The sequence below is a fragment of the Anser cygnoides genome, chromosome 23 (assembly GCF_040182565.1).
Source record: "Anser cygnoides isolate HZ-2024a breed goose chromosome 23, Taihu_goose_T2T_genome, whole genome shotgun sequence".
NCBI lineage: Eukaryota > Metazoa > Chordata > Aves > Anseriformes > Anatidae > Anser > Anser cygnoides.
This window is the reverse complement of record NC_089895.1, coordinates 7,239,028-7,258,398: the sequence shown is the minus strand read 5'-3', so window position 1 is coordinate 7,258,398 and position 19,371 is coordinate 7,239,028. Positions and strand designations below refer to the sequence as shown.

At 46.2% G+C, this 19,371-nt stretch overlaps 1 protein-coding gene across 6 annotated transcripts in view; it reads right to left on the bottom strand.

Annotated features, from left to right (window-relative positions):
• PRDM16 (PR/SET domain 16) overlaps positions 1-19,371 on the bottom strand; it is a 314,214-nt gene that overhangs the window by 173,923 nt on the left and 120,920 nt on the right. For all 6 annotated transcript variants that reach the window (XM_013194764.3, XM_048067479.2, XM_048067489.2 and 3 more), the window contains one exon: positions 11,643-11,992. In XM_013194764.3, coding sequence (XP_013050218.1) covers positions 11,643-11,969 — 327 coding nt within the window. In that variant the 5' untranslated portion in view covers positions 11,970-11,992. The remainder of the gene's footprint in view (positions 1-11,642; positions 11,993-19,371) is intronic.

Below are 19,371 nucleotides of genomic sequence, written 5' to 3'. Positions count from 1 at the left end.
TTTTATAGGTTTAAATCTCACTATATAAGATCTCTTGCAGAAACAACAGCTTAGGAGGTGCGAGCTACACATCAACGTCAGAAAGTAAACAGAAATGAACGAGTAACTTCGGAAGCATCATAAACTCGTACAGTTCATATAGCCAAAGGAGCAGGGTCACAGAACAGGACGACAGAGGAGATTTCCTCTTTCCTCCCCTCACTCCACCTTGCACCCCTCCAGGTGCAGGGAGTGGAGGGGAAGACTTGCATCTTCCTAAGGACACGGGATGGGCAGAGCATCCCCCTTACCTGGGAGCACTGCTTGGTGTGCTCTGTGCTTTAGTCCTTTGACCCCACAACTCCTCCCTTTATGTCATTTGTTGCTACCCAGAACCATTTAATTTCTCCCTTTTTTTTTTGGTTGTTTGTGAAGTTTGCATGCTTATTAAAGCCTAAGCGCAGCTGCAGTGGAGTGCAAGAAATTAAGCTTCTCTCTGTCCATTTCCCAGGGAGCTGGACAAGAGCCACGAGCAGTCTGCCCTGTTTAAAGTATCTGCATTTTGCCTCAACAAGTCTCCAGAAAGGCAGCTTTTTATCTCTCTTCCACACTGCTGAAATTCATTTTCTGATATGATATAAGCACTTAGGAATAGCAAAAGACACTTCTGAGAGTGGAAGCGTCTGTAAATCAGTATTTAGAAGCGTACTGTAGTTGATATTTAAGAGACGAGATGCACGCACCTTTTCCTTGAACGCACGTAAATACAGGACAGGGTGCAAGCTTTGTAACAGTGAAGTACTTTTGCATTATTAACCTCTTTCAATACAAGATTAAACACAACCACTGCTGAGTGCAAAACAGATTGCATCAACTCTAAAACTACGACTTCCATGTTACTAGCTAAAGGACTGCAAAAGCACAAATACATTATGGATTAGCAACACAGAAGATATAAAGAAATCACAGCCTGAACTTTCACCCAAATATCTAAATTAAATCAGAAGTCTTCCAAAGGTTTATAGAAGTCTAGTTGTTGTTTTTTTTTGTTATAATCACAAGGCACTGCATTTCAAGGGCTTTTTTTGCTCAGAAAGGAAAATGTCAATGCCTGCGGTGGGATTTACAGGTACGTGTGGACACAGGAAGGTCCAAATTCTCGTAGCCAAAACGCCCAGCTTGTCTAGTGCCTAGGCTGGAGTCCTCGTAACCTTAAAATAATTTCACAGCATTGGTCCTTTATCTGAAGCCAGTTTCTAAACATCTTGTGCTTGCTGTTTGCAAGCACTTGTCACAAGATGTTTCTTCAGAGTATTTCTGCCCTGCTGCTCTCTTGACTGCTCCACAGTCCCCCTCCCACCCCCTCCACCTGCGATTCCATCCTCTGCCTCTTCCTTCTTTTCCACCTACAGGCCAGATATACCAAACAGTTCAAACAACATTCCAAAAGCCCCAGATCCCCACACATCACGTTTCTGCACAGGACACCTCTGCTGCTTGGCCGTCACAGCAGTCCCGCGGCAGCGCACGCGCCAGCCCTGCTGCCCGGGGCCAGGTAATAACCACCACCGCCGACACCGAAGGCTACGTCACCGGAGCTGTATTTAATTCTTCCCTTGCTAAAGCTTTCAGCTCGATGCAATTAAAGTAATTCACCACAATGCTTCAAGTTTTCCAGACGAGGATTTTTCCCTCCTCTCAACCGAGCGACCTGTGCGTTAACAATAATGTTTGAGTTGTTTATCAGCTCCTTGTTTCGTTAAATAAAAGATGAAGAAAGCTAAAAGGTGGAAGCACTAAAAAAACCTGATGCCTTATGGCGTTAGGGGTGGAACTATCCAACCCCACTGCCGCTAGCAGCTGCCGGTGTTGTACAGCAGGATATTCACCCACACCATGGTCGACAACTCCCCCCTCCTTCAGGAGACAAATATTTACTCCCCTCCTCACAGCAAGTCCCTTGGACTACGGCTGTTGTCAGCTACAAGTGGATCTTTTATTTCACACAGGGCTCTTCTACGCTTACCAAGTTCACCTTTAAAAGAAAAAAAAAAAAAAACACTTCTTGCAGCGTTAAAATCATGCTCCCAGTAACACTTTTGCTGCTCTGCTGCACAGGAATACTTTCAGTACATAGAGAGATGTAACCCGGTTTTTTAATATTTGCTTCAAATCGATAAACTTGATTTCAGCTCGTGGAAAGCCCTCCTTGGCTGCTCTGAGCAGCTGGAGCCCTGCTCGGCCCTGACGGGGTCTGTGGTGTGCTCCCTGGGGACAGCGCTCCCCAGGGACAGAGCTCCTCGTCGCACCGAGCCTCTGGCACAACACCCCCAGGACGGGGAGCTCGGGGTAGGAAGTTTGTCCAGTTCCCCACATCGCTCTTCTCTTCCAAACATTTGGCTTTCGGGACTTCCCCCCCGCCCCTTCCCTTCCCCTCACTCCAAGTTTAAGGCAGTTCACCACTTACGGTCATTTACAGCTTACATCTCAGCAAATCCAGAAGGTGTCTGATGAAAAAGAGGGACTAGCCAAGCATCTTAATCCCCCTGTTCATTCATGCTCTCTGTAATGTTCTTTCAGGCCTCTGCTGAGAGACTAGGCTGAAATGAAGGCTGATAAATTAGTCTGGAGGGAAACAAGGCAGATTCTGCTTGTAAAAGGTCATTCCAACTTTGTTCTGGGTGAGGGTTTATCTTGACTGCAGCTGCGACAGACAATGGCCGGGGCCTAAACGGCAGAAATCCTAGCTCTGCTCATGAAATTACTGTGCTGATAAGGTAGAATGGACTTCAGTGAGATCTAAATGGGAAAAGGGAGGTGGGGGACAAGGGTGAAATGTAGGTATTTTTGAACATGATTGAACGGGGATGGCACAATAAGATGTACAATTAAAGCAATGACTTGCCCGGGCATTATCTGAAAGCGAAGAAACATACTGCTCACTAATCAGATCAAAAGGAAGAAAATACCCACTCCTGTGTGCTGAACGAACCGCCGCAGTGCAAACACAGGCGCAAGCGGGCTGGGAACCGCAGCCTCTATACCAGGCAGGTTGTGGAACACATTAAACAAAGGTATTTCTTAAAGACCAGGGCTTCTGAACCACTGCATCAGTTATTATATGTTACGCTGCTTCCAGGAGCTACAGGAGATTTACTTCATTAGCAGCGTGCTGCCAGGGGCGGCCTAAATAAGCCCCGCCAAGGTGTGTGCGTGAGCAGGACACCTGGCTGAGCGCACCCTTCACCAAGCAGCATTTTCATTTTTTTCAGCACATTTTGTGCGTTTCTGAGGCAGAGAGGTGAGTGATGGCAAGTTCTGACGAACCACTCTCTGGTCTGTGCTTCCCCATGTGTACACAAACCGACTTTCCTTGTGAGAGAGATGCCTCTCCTTTATTTACACATCCCACTTGAATGTGCATGTCTCTGATCAATGCAAACACATTAAACGGTCGCAGCGCACTGCTACCAGTCTGGAACCCGATTAAGCTAACCAGCTTCCACTTAGGCCTGTGCCCCAAATGATCTCGTTATCTGTTTACTTTCAGAGAGGACAGCGAGAACCAGGAAATGAAGAGCGATGCACGAGTGACTCGAGGTGGATATTCCACAAGGACACTTCGCAGAGCAGCTGGCCTTAGCCACGAGCTGAGAAACCAGGCACAGGATCAGCAGGAAACTTTCCAAAGACTCCCCTCTGCCCAGAAACGCTCCTTCCACTCCGGCTGCCCAATTCCCCACCGCGTCCGACCACCGGCCATCCTCCCGCAGACATACTTCTTCGTTAATGCTGCTAAATGGGACTCGAAATGAGCTTCACGCCTTCCTTGGATAAACAGCATGTGTTTTTCAAAGCTGTAAACTTTCAGTACGAGGACTGTCTCATTTTGCAGAGGTCCCACTACTTAGCTCTGATGAAATAAAAAAAAGTGGAAGGGATGAATAATTAACTGACATGCTAACAGGTGAGGAACAAAGACCCAACTATGTCCCGCTGCTGGAGAAAAAGCAATAGACCCAACTTTTCATTTTCATCTCCATATACAACAACATAAATCCTTTGCATTTCTGGAGCCAAATAAGAAGCAACCTAAGTGCCAAAGTGTGAGAAGTGCTAAAATCCCACAAAGTAAGAGGTGCTATATTTAGCAGTTCAAATCTGTGGTGCTGCTCCGTATTTGCTATGGGAAGAGAAGGACAGTGCCAAATTATGCAGGGAACGTGATTTCCCCTTTCTATGAAAGCAATTAACATTTTCCTCTGGAAAATCTGCTGTTGTTACTCCACTTCTTGCATCGTACAGATTGAGGCAAAGAAATCTAACTTAAAACCTGCAGACTCCACGATTCACCAGGACCTCAAACAAGGTTCGCTCATGTCACAAACCTTTGGAGTCCGAACCCAGCTCTGCGTGCTTAAGCCTTGACTCGAAGGTGCCTGATGAGTTCCTCTAGTGCCTTACCACAGAGGTTACTGGAACTCAGGGCCCAGGGATGAGCTGCACAGGAAACGGACTGCTGGAGAATAACAGGGTGAACACCCAAAATGTTTAGCAGTAAGGGGCAAATACAAGCGGTGCGTGCAAGCAGGAGCGGTGCAGCGGCACGGACACAAGCTCAGCAGCGAGCCTGGGCTACTGCCCCACGAGCCGTGCGGGGTCCTCGATGCCCAGCAGCGTGCCAGCGTTGCCCACCAGTGCACGGCACCAGCACGGTCTCCTCCGACAGCAAACGCATCCCCGACGGCCACGCAGAAGCAGCCAGGAACTGCAGAGCGAGACCCTTTGCACTGCTTCCACCTTCTGAAATTGCAATGAGAACAGTGTGCGGAGTGACACCTCCTCCACGTCCCACGTACGTTTATGGTTTAATTCTAACTTATTGCTTATTCCCTCTACAAAAGCTTACTGTGTTCCAGTGCTCCGCCAGCCAGGCATTTCTGGGAGAGGACAAAACAAAGGTGGGATTTCTACGAAGGTTAGCATTCCAGAGGAAGAAATGAGCATCCTGTATTCTGCAAGTCTTCTGACAACGAAAAGAGCTGTTTTTCAAATCCTGTGGTCTACATTGAGTTATTTATGGGATTTTCTTTATCCTTTCTTCTTTTCCCTTTCATTCTTTTTTTTTTTTTTTTTTTTTTTAAGTGCTGGATGATAAAATACTGTTTCAGAAGCTGGTATTCATGGATGTCTCTCGAAGACGAAAAGAAAATATTTATTTCCTTTTTCTGCTTGTGAATCAGAATGTTCTATTTAAAGAAAGTGCCCTCTGCCGGATTGCTCATGAGTTATTACCCCTTATGGAAATAAAGGAGAAATATCAGGAGGTATTCTTAGTCATTCCCTTTCCCTGTCTCTTCTTGCTTTTTTCTTAATTCCTTATATACCCATGTTTTAGAGAAGTGCCTAAGATAGAGCAGGATATCTTGGCATTCTTGGACCTAAAAAAGACTTACTCTTTTAACCCCGACACTGAAGCATTTGGTGAAACATCAAAAAATGGCACAAATTTCAGTCCTTTCACTTGGGTATCATTAGACGCTTTTTTCATTTTTATCCACCACTAAAACTGAAGGACACCCCCCCCAGCAGATTCAACTGCAGGGAATGGGGCTTTGCCTTTGATACAAGAAGTGCCCCCCCCCAACCCTCTCAGGCTTTTTGTTGCTGCTTCTCCTCCGTGACCCAGCGGCCAGAAGCGTGCCCACTGGCGTGGGTTTAGTGCCAGCCGTAGGAAACCGCCTAACAATCGACAGGACCGGGAGGCCGACTCTTCCCCTTCCTCGTGCTGGTCACTCAACACCAGAACAAAGGCCAGATGGGGGGAGAAAAATAAAGTGCCGATGTTCTCACCATGCTTCTTCTCTGGGAAGGGGGCAGGATCCAGGGCATGCAAAGTTGAGCGACTTTTTTTGGCCCAAAACTGCACAATATTTAGAATACGCAGAGTGCAGTTAAGTTCTTTTTCCTCCTTGAGATTCATTTCCTCCCCCCGCGCCACGTTTCAGGCTAAAACAAAAGTTTATCTGCAGTTTTTTAATGCATTTATATTAAATTCTAACTACCGAGTAACGATGACGACTGGCCAGCTGCTAGCAGCTCTCAGTCCCAGGGTGCTCTCATGCTCCGTTCACCAGATGAACCCGGAGATTCCTGCTTTGTCAGAATTCTTCTCGCCAAAGAGAACTTGGAGAAATTGTGAAGCAACCTTCTGTGGGAAATGCTCTGCGCACAGGTACCATGCTCCACCTGGGAATGGCCGCACACCGCTCTGCAAGCTTTCCAACACTGCTCGCTCCCTGCAAGAGCTTCAGCTGTGGGCTGAGAGCAGCAGTTCCTAAGCCCCTTCCCTCAGCGACAGAGGCTGCTATCCTAACATTGCTCTCAAGCCAAGGGGAAAGGCAGAGGCCAGAGCAAATGAATGAATCAGAAGACACATGAAGAAAAACTACAGGGAAATGTCATCACATCCTTTCAGCCTAAAAGTTAAGAAACATTACCAAGGGATGAGTACAAAGAGGTTTTGAGATTTCTCTGCTCATCCAAAGGACTCATCTTCCTCTTTTAGCAACTTTTCTTTCAAAACAGGACAGACGAGGACGTGCTTTTTTAACAAACCGTATCGGTTTTTAAAGTGAAACAAGGGAATTTGGACTGGGAGCTCTTTTAACTGGGAAGCACGACAAAACCATCACATTTAGAAGAATGTTTAGAGTCTCCTTCCGATTTTAATGAGACTCACAGAAATGCAGTATAATTCTCTCAGCAACCAATGCCAGTCCTGTGAAGTAAAATTTCCTTGGCATTTATGACCATTTGTAAAAGCAAACAAAAATAAAGCAGAGCTCCACAGCAAATTTAAGTACTGTACTTTGTGGGAAAAAGAAGGTGGAACTACTGTGCAGCGCTGACACTATGAAGCGTGGTCAAAACCAGCAGTTTTCCACTGGCCCAGATGTGGAGCCAAGAATGCCGGCTGCATCCTTAGCTGCCGGCTCTTATTTTTTCCACAGTTATTTGTCCTTCATGGGACAGTTTCTATCTTCACCCTGAAGTATGAAATGAAAGCACTTATTTTTCATATGCAGAAAAAGAAACCTACCTTGTTATTAGGAGAGTCAGAACTTTAGAGTTACGGAAGTCTCTTTTGTTTCAGCAAATACTCCCTCTTAAAACACAGATCAAAACAAAGGAACTAATAATTGTATTTTATTAATGGCAGTTGCCCTGTGAAGCAAACTGAGCTAAAAGCATGTCTGACTGCTTCCAAATTCCCTAGAATTCAGCTGCTCTATTTTCCTCCAGGATGTGATTCCCACTCTTCTCTCAATTAGCAAAATAAACAGTGCTATGATAAATATCATTATTTACTCAACAAAGTGACCAAAATCGTTATGCTGCTTTTTTTTTTTTTCCAGGTCCCAGAGGCAATAAAGCGAAAACACGCTGTGATTTATTCGGGGTGCTCTGAATGGTATGTTCTGTGTCGGCAGGCAAGGAAGTAATAGGATCAGGAGAGCAGAGCAGAAATGCAATCACGTCACACTAAATAATCACAAGGCTTTTAGTTTGGGTGGTGTCTTTTAAGGAAAAAAAGTAGATAAACACGATCAGCACGGCACTGGCAGGGAACGCGGGGCACAGCGTCCCATACAAGCACTCACTGAATCATCCCTGGGAGGGGGCGGGGGGCGGAAGACCGACACATCTCGTTGCTTTTTATGAAATGAGAATGAATCACGCAGTGCCATGCCATGTTAAAACAGTCCCTGAATAATAGGTGGGGCCTAATTTCAAGAATACTTTTGAAAACATATCCCGCAAAGCAAATGTTGGAGGAAAACCGTAGAAAGAAACAAGATAGCAAAGGCTCGGAGCAGATAAAGCGGGCCATGTATTTACCCAGTCACTCCTGTCTGGCTAAAGGAAAAAAAAAAACATCTATAATTTTAAATATCACATCTCTTTTTCAAGGTAAGGCACAACATTCTGTATTTCCCCTAATAGCCTTAAAATATCATAGGGAATAATGAGTAAGCAGAAAGTTTCAACAAACAGCATTCTTATTTTGCCTACTGAATCTAGATGTTGTACATCAGGCCAGGCCTGGATCAGAGTTTAGGTGAAAAAAGAGCTGGCCTCTACCCCCAAAGAGGAGCCCGTGTTTCCCGAGGACTTGGAAGAAATGCAGTTCACTGTTTTGTTTCATTTTCCTTCGCACAAATCTGGTCCCACTGAACTCGCACAGAGAAAGCTTTTTCTGCAGTGTTCATGCATCGGATAGAGCAGAGATCCATTGTGAAATCAAAGCCCTTAACAGCAGAATTTCTAGCTGTCCAAAATTTATTTTTTAATTAAAGACTTCAGACGAAATAAATCTTAACTGCAAGTACAAACTGCAGCATTTTTAAATTTGCATTGTATTTTAATATGCTGAAACAGCATGCTTAAGCTTTAATTAAAAAAAAATCCACAGAATTTTAAAGAATCCACAGCAATAAAAAGCTGTCTTCCCGTACACGTGTACAGAGCCCGCTCAGCACCCAGCAGAGCTCTGCACCCCCTGTGCTACCCGCAGCGCCTGGGGCCCGCTCCAGGTGGGAAGACGCTCGCATGCTGAACAAGCTCGAGAGCCAGGCGAGCCTTTTTAAGCACAAAGACATGAGCAAGAGCTCCTGCTGAATCAGAGGCGTTGGTAACGAACGCCCACTTGAAAACACGGTGTAAAACATCCTTTGCCTGTACCAGCTCCAGGGGCACTCCGCTGAGTCAGCCTGACACCACATCCAGAGCCACAGAAACCTTCCAGTCGGGAAAGACCTCTAGGATCACCCGGTCCAACCTTCAGTTTGCCCTTTGATGGAGGGCAAGAACTTTTTGCGCAAAAGGCAGAAACACCATTAAAATTAAGAAACTGATGATCATTACAAACAGACCAAAAAACGGCCCGAATGTTTCAGATTATGGGTTGGGGCTTTTTTTTTTTTTTTTTTTTGCAACACAAGAGTATAAACTACAGGAACTGAAATGAGGGCCATCAATAAGAAGTAGTTTGGGTGTAAGAAACAATTATCTTTCCGGAAATAAACAGTATGACTATAACTAATAAAATGAACAATTCAAGAGTAACAGCACTATGTCAATAAGCCAGCAATCAGAAGTTATGAGTAAATTCAAGTCATTGTCAAGTCAAACCCACAAATTACAGAGATGTACTGTCAAAAAATAATGTCACACTGCATCAGGGACATTCCTCTTGGCATACAACAAAAGCAGATTTGTTAGATTCATCACTATTGTAAGAAACAAAAGGCAAAATTTGTAAGAAACTGGGCAAAAGCCTAGCGAACATGTTACAGAGCGAGGACAAATTCCTCCATTTTTCTTTTCTCCTCTTGCTGCCAACTGTCTGCCTACTCAGTCCTGACCGAGGACGGAAACACATTCAAGGCACAGCACGGAAAGCTGCTTAGAGCATCTCTTAAAGGCTGTTCCAAAGAGCCTTGTGCTCAAAGGAAGCAGCTCAGAAACCAACACAGAGGCAGAGGCAGTATTTATGACGGGTCCCTGCCCAGCACCAAGGCACTCGTGCAGTTGTTCCCAAGTGAAATGCTGAAGGCTCTGAGCGGGCGTCTCCGAACCGCCCTCAGGCACACCAGGAAGGGAAAAGCTCCAAGAGGTACCTGCAAGCACGAGCAAGGTCAAAAGAAATAGTGCCGGGGTGGGTGTAAGACAGTGTTTGAGGACATCCGATGGAGGACAAATACTCCTTCCTTTCAGGTATGAAACGTTCCGGCCGCATCGGAGAACACAAGCGTGCCGCAGAAACGAGACGCGCCACGGAGGAGGGAAGTTTGCTCAGGTACACCGCAAAACCAAACCGTATCGCAAAGTCAACGCGGACTGCAGGGAATGGGTATGGCCTGTATCAGGCATCCAGTGTGTAACGGAGATAGGAAACGTTTCTTAAAAACCTGAAAGTAAATACCAACTTGTACCAGCAGTACGAAAGACAAGGACAAAGTTACGCCAAGGTCACAGGGAACAAAGCTTTGCCTTACTCAGGTCTTGTCTGATTTCTAGCAGCCAAGGAGGACTGCTGTTTGCTCAAAGGAAAGCTTTGTTAAAATAAAAATAAAAATTAAGATCACCTCTAAATACTATGCTCAGAAAAGGAAAGCTCCCCCGTCTGTGCAGGAGCGATTCCCATGCTGCAGCCTACAGACAGTACTGCACTTTCCTGGAGGAACCGGCCGAGCTTTCCCTCAGCAGCAGCTCGCTGCGACCGGCACTCAAGGTAACCTCGAGGTGCCCCGTGCCTACAGGCTCCCTGAAATAACCAGTAAGTAACCAGAACGAGCTCTGCAGCAGAATGACTTTTGTTTTTATGGCAAGTGTGTTCTGCTTTCACATGCACTCCGGACACGTTTCACAAGTAAACAAAAACATCGGGACCTACTTCCCCGGGCTTCGCAAAACCTCACTGTTCACTGATTTCTGAGGCTTCACAATCAGGAGTGTAATAAATGTAATCGGACAATTCACAATGTTAATACTCCAGTTTGGCCTCTTGGGCCATATTTCTAAGAAAGCAAGGCTGCTGTGAGCGCTCTCCTGACTTGCGCACTGAGGTCCTACAGCCTTGTCCCACCTCCTTGTTCCTTCCCACCGCCGTACTCCAGCACCGACCGCTGCACGCCGGTAGTGGCTGATGGACCAGACACCATGCCGTGCTTCACGCGGCAGGAAAGGGAGGTAAAACACTGCCGCATATTTCCAGGGACAGAGCTGGCTTATCAGAGAGCATGTGAGTGGGTCTGGCGAACCTCTCTAACCCAGCCGACGGGTGAGTAGATGTCCCGTAGCGCTGGGTGGACGTGAGGGCTACAGCAGAGAAGTGGTTATATATTATATATCATACCTTGGACAGGTGCACTGGGATAGGACTGCAGACACAGAGCGTAAATCTTTGGCTACGCTCCACTGTCCCCAGAACCCACTTTAATTTATGTTAATTCTTGCAGGTATGGATATTTGCAAATCAAGAATATATGGGAGTAAAGGAGACTGACACAATTTCTGGGACAATCCCAGAAAAGCAGGGAGAAAGATGGAGGAATTCTGGGATAGTGCTGTTTTTCCTACTGAAGACTTTTTTTTTTTTTTTAGTTCTTAGAGGAAAATGACTTTTGCATTCCTTTATCTTTGCTGCAGAACAGGAGCTCAAGAACATCTAGGGTGTTAATGGGTACATGTTATTTTTCTATGGCCAGTTAATAATGCCTGCACAGCTAACATGGACTGGAAGTCAAAGGTAACACACCCAACCACAAAACATGACGCGACTAATCATATTTCTTCCATTGCGACAAGTTCCGAACACAATTTGAAAATGACAAGCGCTTTAAGAACTGACCCAACATCATTTAAAACCAACCTTCTTAAATGGTGCTAGAGCAATATTTGTAGCCCCAGAAGCTATATTAAAGGATTTCTGCTGCTTTTTGAATACGAATGGAACGTGGGATACAAAATAACCTGGGGAAATACAGCATTAGCAAAGTCACTGCTTCTGTCCCCAGGCCAGCCAGGACTCAGTCTAGCTTTACGAACAGTTTGCAGAGAAGACAAATGAATGTGATTATCACATTCGGCACGCTTACCTCCCATCCAAAGTTTGTTTCCTTTAATGTGCTCCTTTGTACTGTCATATAAGGTCCAAATCTTTCCCCAACTTCAATCTTCTTTTTGGCCCAAATCCCTAGCCCTGCCCCTGGGATCGAAGATTCTCTGAGTTCAAAATCTGGTGGGATTGGAATGTCATCAGGAATGTAGACGGGAGCTTCATAAGGTGAGCCCTCCTTGGGAGTGAAGTCCTCGCTGGTGGGAAAGGGTGATGGAGGTCCGACAGGGATGGGGGACATAATACTGTCCTCTGTTTCCTCCTCTGCACTTTCGCCAGCAAGGAGATCAGGGTCGGTCTCGTACATATTATTTACAATCTCGCTGTCACCTAAAAGGGGAAACAGCAGAACAAAACACACTGAAATACTCACGTGAACATCAGTTAATCTCTTCTCGGGACAAAGTTTCATTAAGTCTAGTTCACACACTTTAGGGATAGGAGCAGCGGCAGAGAAAAGGCAACCATCACCTACGGAGCTCAGGTGGACCTGAGGTGAGAATATCCACACCGGCTGCACAACGTTTAGAGCTATGTAAGGACGGAAGGGAAGCGAGTTGGAGGCTGTCGTGTTATACTGGGCCAGGGGTACTGTAATGGTTGTCTTTCAGTAACAGAAAGAGGGAAGAAACACAGAAGAAGTACACTCCAGGTTTGCTGTAACCATTTATTGTTTTAACTGGTTCAGCACATTTTGTAGAGGAAAGAAAAGGAGCAATTCAGATAAAATTTGGCTTAAGATTCTACAGTCACAAAGCATCAGCCGTCTGAAGACCTTTCATCTTTTATGGTGCAGAAGCAAAAAGTGTTTGCACGCTTGGGAAGGGCAGATGCTCACTTTTCAGCTTGCTGTAGCCCAGCAAGAGGCAGCTTTCTGGGCACAGCTGCTCACTTCTGAGCAGCTCCCAGACAAAACCACCCTCAGGAGCACCGCAGGTGCCTACAGCGCTCCACGTACAAAAAGCACCGCTCCACGCACATGGCTTTCCCTCGTACAAAAAGCACCTGGGAGGCACAGTGAGTGCATGGCAATGCACGAGGGACCTCGTGCACGGGTATCTCGGACCTCGTAGGAGCTAGACCCCTGCACGCAGAGCTGACAGCCCCAAATTCACTGCTCCGGCTTGCCAGGAGCTGCCTGCCCAGTGCTCGGGCTGCCGGGGCTCAGTGCGCCATGCACAAGAGGCTGCTGTGCCCGTCCAACTGCACCTCCGGGATGAACGCCCCGTTTCAGGCAGAACAAAACCATCACTAGTTTACAGTACTATTTTAAGACTAATGTGCCATAGGTGCTTAAAGACTGAGCATTTTAAGCTACCCTCTCAAGCCCAGTCCAGAGGTCATCTCACAACCTCCCAGGACAGGGATCTTGCAGCAGTGCCACGGTGCTCAGAGACCAAGCGAGGGAGAAGCTGCACGCTGCACCCTGGAACCGATGATTTTCCACGCCACATTTCATAAACTTGACAGAATCAGACCAACCCAATACCTACTGTAACGTTAAGTGTTTAAAAGAAGCCCATACACCTAAAAACACAGGCCTGAAGTATTTATTTCATACCATTCAGAACATTAGGCTTAAAAAACTGATTTGTGTGGTCTTCCCCCGAAGCATCAGCAGAGCTGCAGCTGTTTTTCCCATGCCTCGAGTTCTTCAGATGTACAGGTGGTAGGAAAAAAATACGTAAACACATTTGGACAGGACGTTTACAGAATAAAGGCAAAATTGTAAGGAGGAGGAGTTAACACCACTAGCCAGCCTCGATACCCACATCCTGTTAGAAATACCACGTCAGCCCTTTGATGCCTGGCACCTTCAGGGTGACTGCAGCACCCTTCAGTTCTGTGCCTATGAAAAGGCCGGGGATCAAATTAAAATAGGAAAATAGGAAGGAACTGCATAGGTGTGCACGTGTGTGTGTTTGGGGAAAAGTGGCCAAACCCAGAAACCCCGAGAGTAAATAGCCTTAACCCTGCAAGGCTTTTTCAAGCTTCATTTTGCCAGGACAATTAGGAAATGAGCGCAATGTTAGCAAGCACAAATTATTACACTTCAGAGAATTACAAGTCAATTATACTACTAAACCCGTAACAACACGCATCCATCTTCTGGTTTGATATTGGCTTGTACAAGCTAAAAATATTCTTCAAACATCCCTTCCTCTTCCATCACTTCCCAAAAACAAGTAAATAATCGGAGACAGGTTTACCAGAACGCACGGAAGGGCGACCAAAGAAGAAAGCTTTGTGGGCAGGGAACCGGACTGGGCCAAGACGTTTTCAGGAAGATACTTTAAGGCAGAAAACGTCAGGCTGTTGGATCCACAGTGCTTCACTCAGGGATTTCGCAGCAGAATTGTCCTTGCTGGGTGCAGCCCTGCCGGGGCGCTGCCCCACCTGCCGCCCCCCTTCCGGAGCAGCCCAGGGCCAAACCTCCAAGGCTGCCTCGCCGCAAGGACCCGCGGGGCATCCTCCAGCCGTTCCCTGCTGCGCAGCCAGGATTCCCCGAGGAGCCCGGAGCTGTCCTCCTAGCGGAGACTTGGCCACGCTCGCACATCGGCAGCCGGGCCAGGACGGCCGTCACTCTGCTTTGACGCTTCCCTCCCTGCCACCAGGCCAGCAAATGCGGAGAATCAAAGCTGAGCAGATGTCAGAGCTTGGATCCCAAGAACGCGTTTCATTTCCCTATTTTCATAACCAAACGCTCCAAAAATTTCAAAATTAATTGTCTCCTTAATTCCTTTGCTTTCCTGACCATACGAAATTTTGAAATTTAAGTCTTTTGATTACAAAATGAGTAAGTTTTGTTTTGTTTTAAACAAAATTCCACAGAGAAAGAAAACTTTGGGTTTTGACCAACTTTCCCTTGGACTCGCATATGGTGAAATTCCCACAGTCAAACCACATTCTGTCGCATTTCTGCTCGGCATACACTTATGAGATGCAATTATTATTATTGTGATGCTATGCTGAAAGCTCCCATTGAGCCTGATTAGCCAGCCCTGCTTAGGGGAGAGCTCCTTCTGCAAAGAATTTACAAACAGATGGAAGGGGAAGCGGTTTGCTGCAGCCTTACAGACAGGACACAGCCACGGAGAGAACACACAGGTTGCTACCAGGAGCTAGAAAACGAGCCCCAGGCCTTAGCTTATCGTGTCTGAATCCTTCTCCTCCTCCCAGTAAAGGCTAAACAAAGAGAAGCCGTCAGTCCCCCGGACTTCCACCGCAGCTCCTGTCTGAATAAAGCGCCCTTCGCCAGAACTTCTACCTCTGCAAACACCTATGGTAACTGTGACGGCAGGAGATTGTTGGCTTTTTCCCCAGTAAAGTGACAAACCCAGAGCAGGGTCATTTGTAAGAGCACTGCCACAGTTTGCAATGTAACTGCTTCTCTCCTCGCTCGCTGGAGGGCCAAGAACTTTTTAAGTTCTTTTTAAGACTCCAAATACTCTACCCAACAGCATGTTGTTTACTTTTCTGAAATTCTGTTCTGTTTATTTATTTATTCAAGGTCTGACGTTAGAGGTTTATCATTGTAGTGATCATTCTGAAACATTTTTTGGGCAGCCAAAACCAAAACCAAATCAGAGGCGAAAAGAAAAAAATACCCAAGCTGCCTCCTCAGAACAGAAAACCCGCAACGCCCCAGCCAGCAGCTCCTGGTACCCACCCAGCACCTCCAGCCCGACACGGACCCCTGAGCCAGGCGGGGCTGCTGCGCCAGGGAGACCCCAGGCACGAGGCGAACGGACCAAACAGATTTACCAACAGATATGGCACTGACAGATTTTGAGGACAGAAAAGAGGATTTGTGCTAATTCCACCTGACCTCCTGCATAACTCAGACCGCAGGACTCCCCTGAATTATTTCCATCTTCACGATCAAAAGGTGACACGTAGCTTATCTCTGAGGCTGAACAAACCACCCCGTTCCAAGATTTCCCAGCGCTGGCCAACGAGCCCGGTACAGCGCCTCGCGGTCGCACCGCCCTGCCTCACGTTGGCCCAACAGCAATTCCTGCTGGGGATAAAAAAGGGCCGTACGCCTTCCCCCAGCCGCACAAAGCAGCAAATCGGCAGCAAGTGCTAATGGGGGAATTGTAAGGCCCTTTGTCTCCTCTCTCCCTGGCAAGCCGTCTGCCTCCTTTTTACCTTCTGCATTCAACATCTCCCCCTTTTCAATTTTTGAGGATGTCACCTCTTAACCTCTTGAATAAGCTACATAGGATAGAATATCTTTCGCTGAACTGTGTGTTTGCAACCCTTTTAAGACTCCTGACTGAACCGTCTGTGGTTTTTCAACAACTTTTTTGAACTACCTATGGCAGAACTCGCTATAGGATCATCCAAGTGAGTGCTAGACCCAGAGATCAGTGACCCAAAGGGACTCTGCTGAAGGCAGCAGGCTTCATCTTTGGGATGCATCTGCCTCTTCAGACTGTTAGCGCCAGGCAGGGCTTTTTCCAGATTTTGAGATCTTTCTCATACAAGGAATAACACTTTAATGTCATAAACCGTACTTAAGTGAGCAGAGTTATTCAGGCACCACGAACCTGTTTAAATACAGAGTTATCAGAACTGGGCTCACGTCCTCTATTCCCCGTATCTGACTAACGACGCACGTGCACGCAAATACATTTAGTTCCAACTTCCCAGTGCACAAAGGCTGTTAATTATATTTCCCTCTAATTAAAAAAGAGCGCTTTCACTCTCATGGTTTGAGATTAAGAAGAAAATAAGTTTCAGACATCTTCCCTGAAAGCTCCTAGGAAATGAAAACGGAATTACTGTATGTATGTCTTCAAAGTTTTCTGCCAGATTAATTGGAGTGCTGGCTTGTATATAAGAATATCCAATTTGAACTGAGTGTGACGAACCGATATTCACTTACCCCATACCAAACTGAAGCAGAACTGATTTTAATTCCAAATATGGGGGTTTAGCTGGCAACATAAAGTTTGGTAAAATGTTAAAGCAATATTCTGAAATACCAGTCAGTAAGAAATTGTGTACAACAAAAATGGTTCCCACCCGGATTACAGTTACTGGAAGTTAGTTGCAGCTGCAACATAAAAAAATCCATAGTTATTAATCATTAAAATCATTCCTTAATTAATAAAAAATACCAGTATCCCCATTAGCTAGCGCCATCAGCTTTGTAGCACACATTCCAGCCACTGGCTGAAACCAGTGTGGACGATTATTTCCTTCCAGTTCCAGAGTTCACAGAGCAAAAAGTGATGTCTGTTAGTACCCAACTTTTCTACACCAAACAGAAGATACTGTGTGTGTGGAAGGGGAAAAGCACCTCAAGGTATCGCAGGCAGTGGTTAGCTATGCACCAAAATGTTATTCTAAGAAGGCAGTCGCGGAGCAGAACTCCTGGAAGAGGTGCGCTGAAATGCAGAATCGAATTTAATAGAGGGAACGGTGCAAAAGAAGTGGCAAGCAACCAAGGCGGATGAATAAACTGCCTTGGAAAAAGGCAGGCTTTGAGTAGGTGCTGAGCACCGACCGAGCAATCAGCTGAAATTTCCATTTCAGATTCTGGAAATCCTGCCTGATGGGAATAAAACTGGTATTAGACAGAGGCTAATTTATTAATTTAAAGTTAAATAGTTTGTCACCGAACAGAAAAGGACGCATGGGCTAAACAACTGCTCCTCCCTCATTAAAAAAAAAAATAGATACTGCCACCAAAGAGGCATATCCTAAGTAAATCTCAAGCAGGCCCATGCACGGGGATAGATGCCTGAGCTGCTGCCAGCCCCACAGCTCGTGCTGCGAGGAGCCAGCAGAGCACGGGAGGGTACGGAAAGCTCCAGGGGCCTTGAGGTTTGCCCACAGCCCCATGAGCATCCTGCATGCTGCGGCCATGCCTGGTGCTGGCCGCCTTGCCGAGAGGTGCCGAGGCCTCCCTGCTGCTCCGCTCCTGCCTGGGACGGTGCCAGCACCATCACGAACATGAAATAATCACGGGATTGAGAAGCAAGGTACGCAACCAGCTCTGAACGTGCCACAGACCCCAAACGGCCAGCCCAGGGAGCCTGAGGGACATAGAAGACAGGAAGATTTCGAGTGAAAATGGTAGAGTTGGGGTAATCGAGTTTGGGGATTGTTCCAGGAGGAGTCGATCGTGGAGCTACAACATTCAAATGTAACGGAAACGGGGCTTTTTTCATCCAGAAAGGAAAAAAAAAAAAGCAGGGGAGGGAAACAGATGAAGGGGAAAAGAAAAACACATTTGTCATACAATACAAGTAGCTGAAGTATTTTGGGAACAGATTTGCCATCTCTCAATTAAACATGAGGCAGCATGACTGTGCTTTCATTGCACAGTAGTTTCCACTATGATAACAAGTCCAACAACCGCCTCATTGTGGGCCGTGCAGAAACGAGAGGGACTCCCACAGTGCATATTAATGACTGACCTCTGATGTAATCGGGGGGAAAGCAGCACCCAACAAAAATTACAGTTTTCACGGCAGCATGGCAGGCAGCTCTCCCTGCCAGACACAAACTGTCAGGGGAGAGCAGCTGAAGCGGCCAGGCTCAGGCGGGGTATGCATACTGCATCTCTTCTGTACCCTCAGAATACACCTTCTGTATGGAAGGCACATCTCCTCCTCCTCTTTTTTTTTTTTTTTTATGGCTAATACAGATTTTCCTGAGTTCATGCCTAAGAAACCTGGTGGCAGACTGCACGATAGAAGAGGATTTTGATTCATTTGCCAACATTTTTTGCTCCAGCTTTGGAGAAGTACAGAGAACTGCCTGCTAGGGTTTACAAATGTTTCCTCTGCTAAAAAGCGCAACCCTCCTTACTCAAACATGTCACCAGAAACAAGCTTTCATAAGTATTATATGCTCCATAATCCTGAAAATACTTGTGGTTGCTGTAAATGTTTTCTCTCCTGGTATTAGCAAGTCAAATTATTTTCTACTCTATGATTAGCCTCTTTTGCACTTAAGAAACAGGAATTCCAACCGAGTTGAAAAGCAAAACTAGGTTTAGTGGAGCATGACCTGTGAAAAATTTCAAATGACACGAGTATAAAGACACCTCACTTCTGAACACTGTTAATTTAATCTCTTATACGGGATAATCAGGCCAGTTCTGATTAAATCGTAATTTACTCTGAAGTCGAGCCCACATTTGACTAACCTCACATTTCAAGAAAAATCATTAAACACAGGTAATCTCTTCCTTCTGCCTTTTCAGCTGCTAAAATCAGTTATCAGGGGCTGGCAGTGGGCACAAAGTGAAAACAAAAATTAACTTTTTCAGGCCACGACAGTTCTGATACAAGAGAGCACAGGGGATCCACGTGAGCAGAACCAGCACCCAAGTGCGTGCATCACATCAGCTCTTTAGCTCAGCAGCTTTTACATGGCATTTTTTACCCACCAGGGCTGCCAGAGGAAGCCAGAGTCATTCCTATCGCTCCAAGCAGAGCTGCTTGGAGAGAACAGCTGCATCTGACGTCCCCAAAACATAGAGATGTGCTGGCAGATCTCCTCAGGTCATGGTTATTCCAGGGATTTTAGGAACATTCAGCAGCTGGGGTTTACATTTGATTAGACCTGATGTACCTGGGACAAGGCCACCTACTCACACTACTTCTCCAGTATGGATTATGCCTCCTGAATTTCTGGTTATGGCACTGCTGATAGCACTGCAATCGTTGCATCGCGCTGCAGAACCTTCC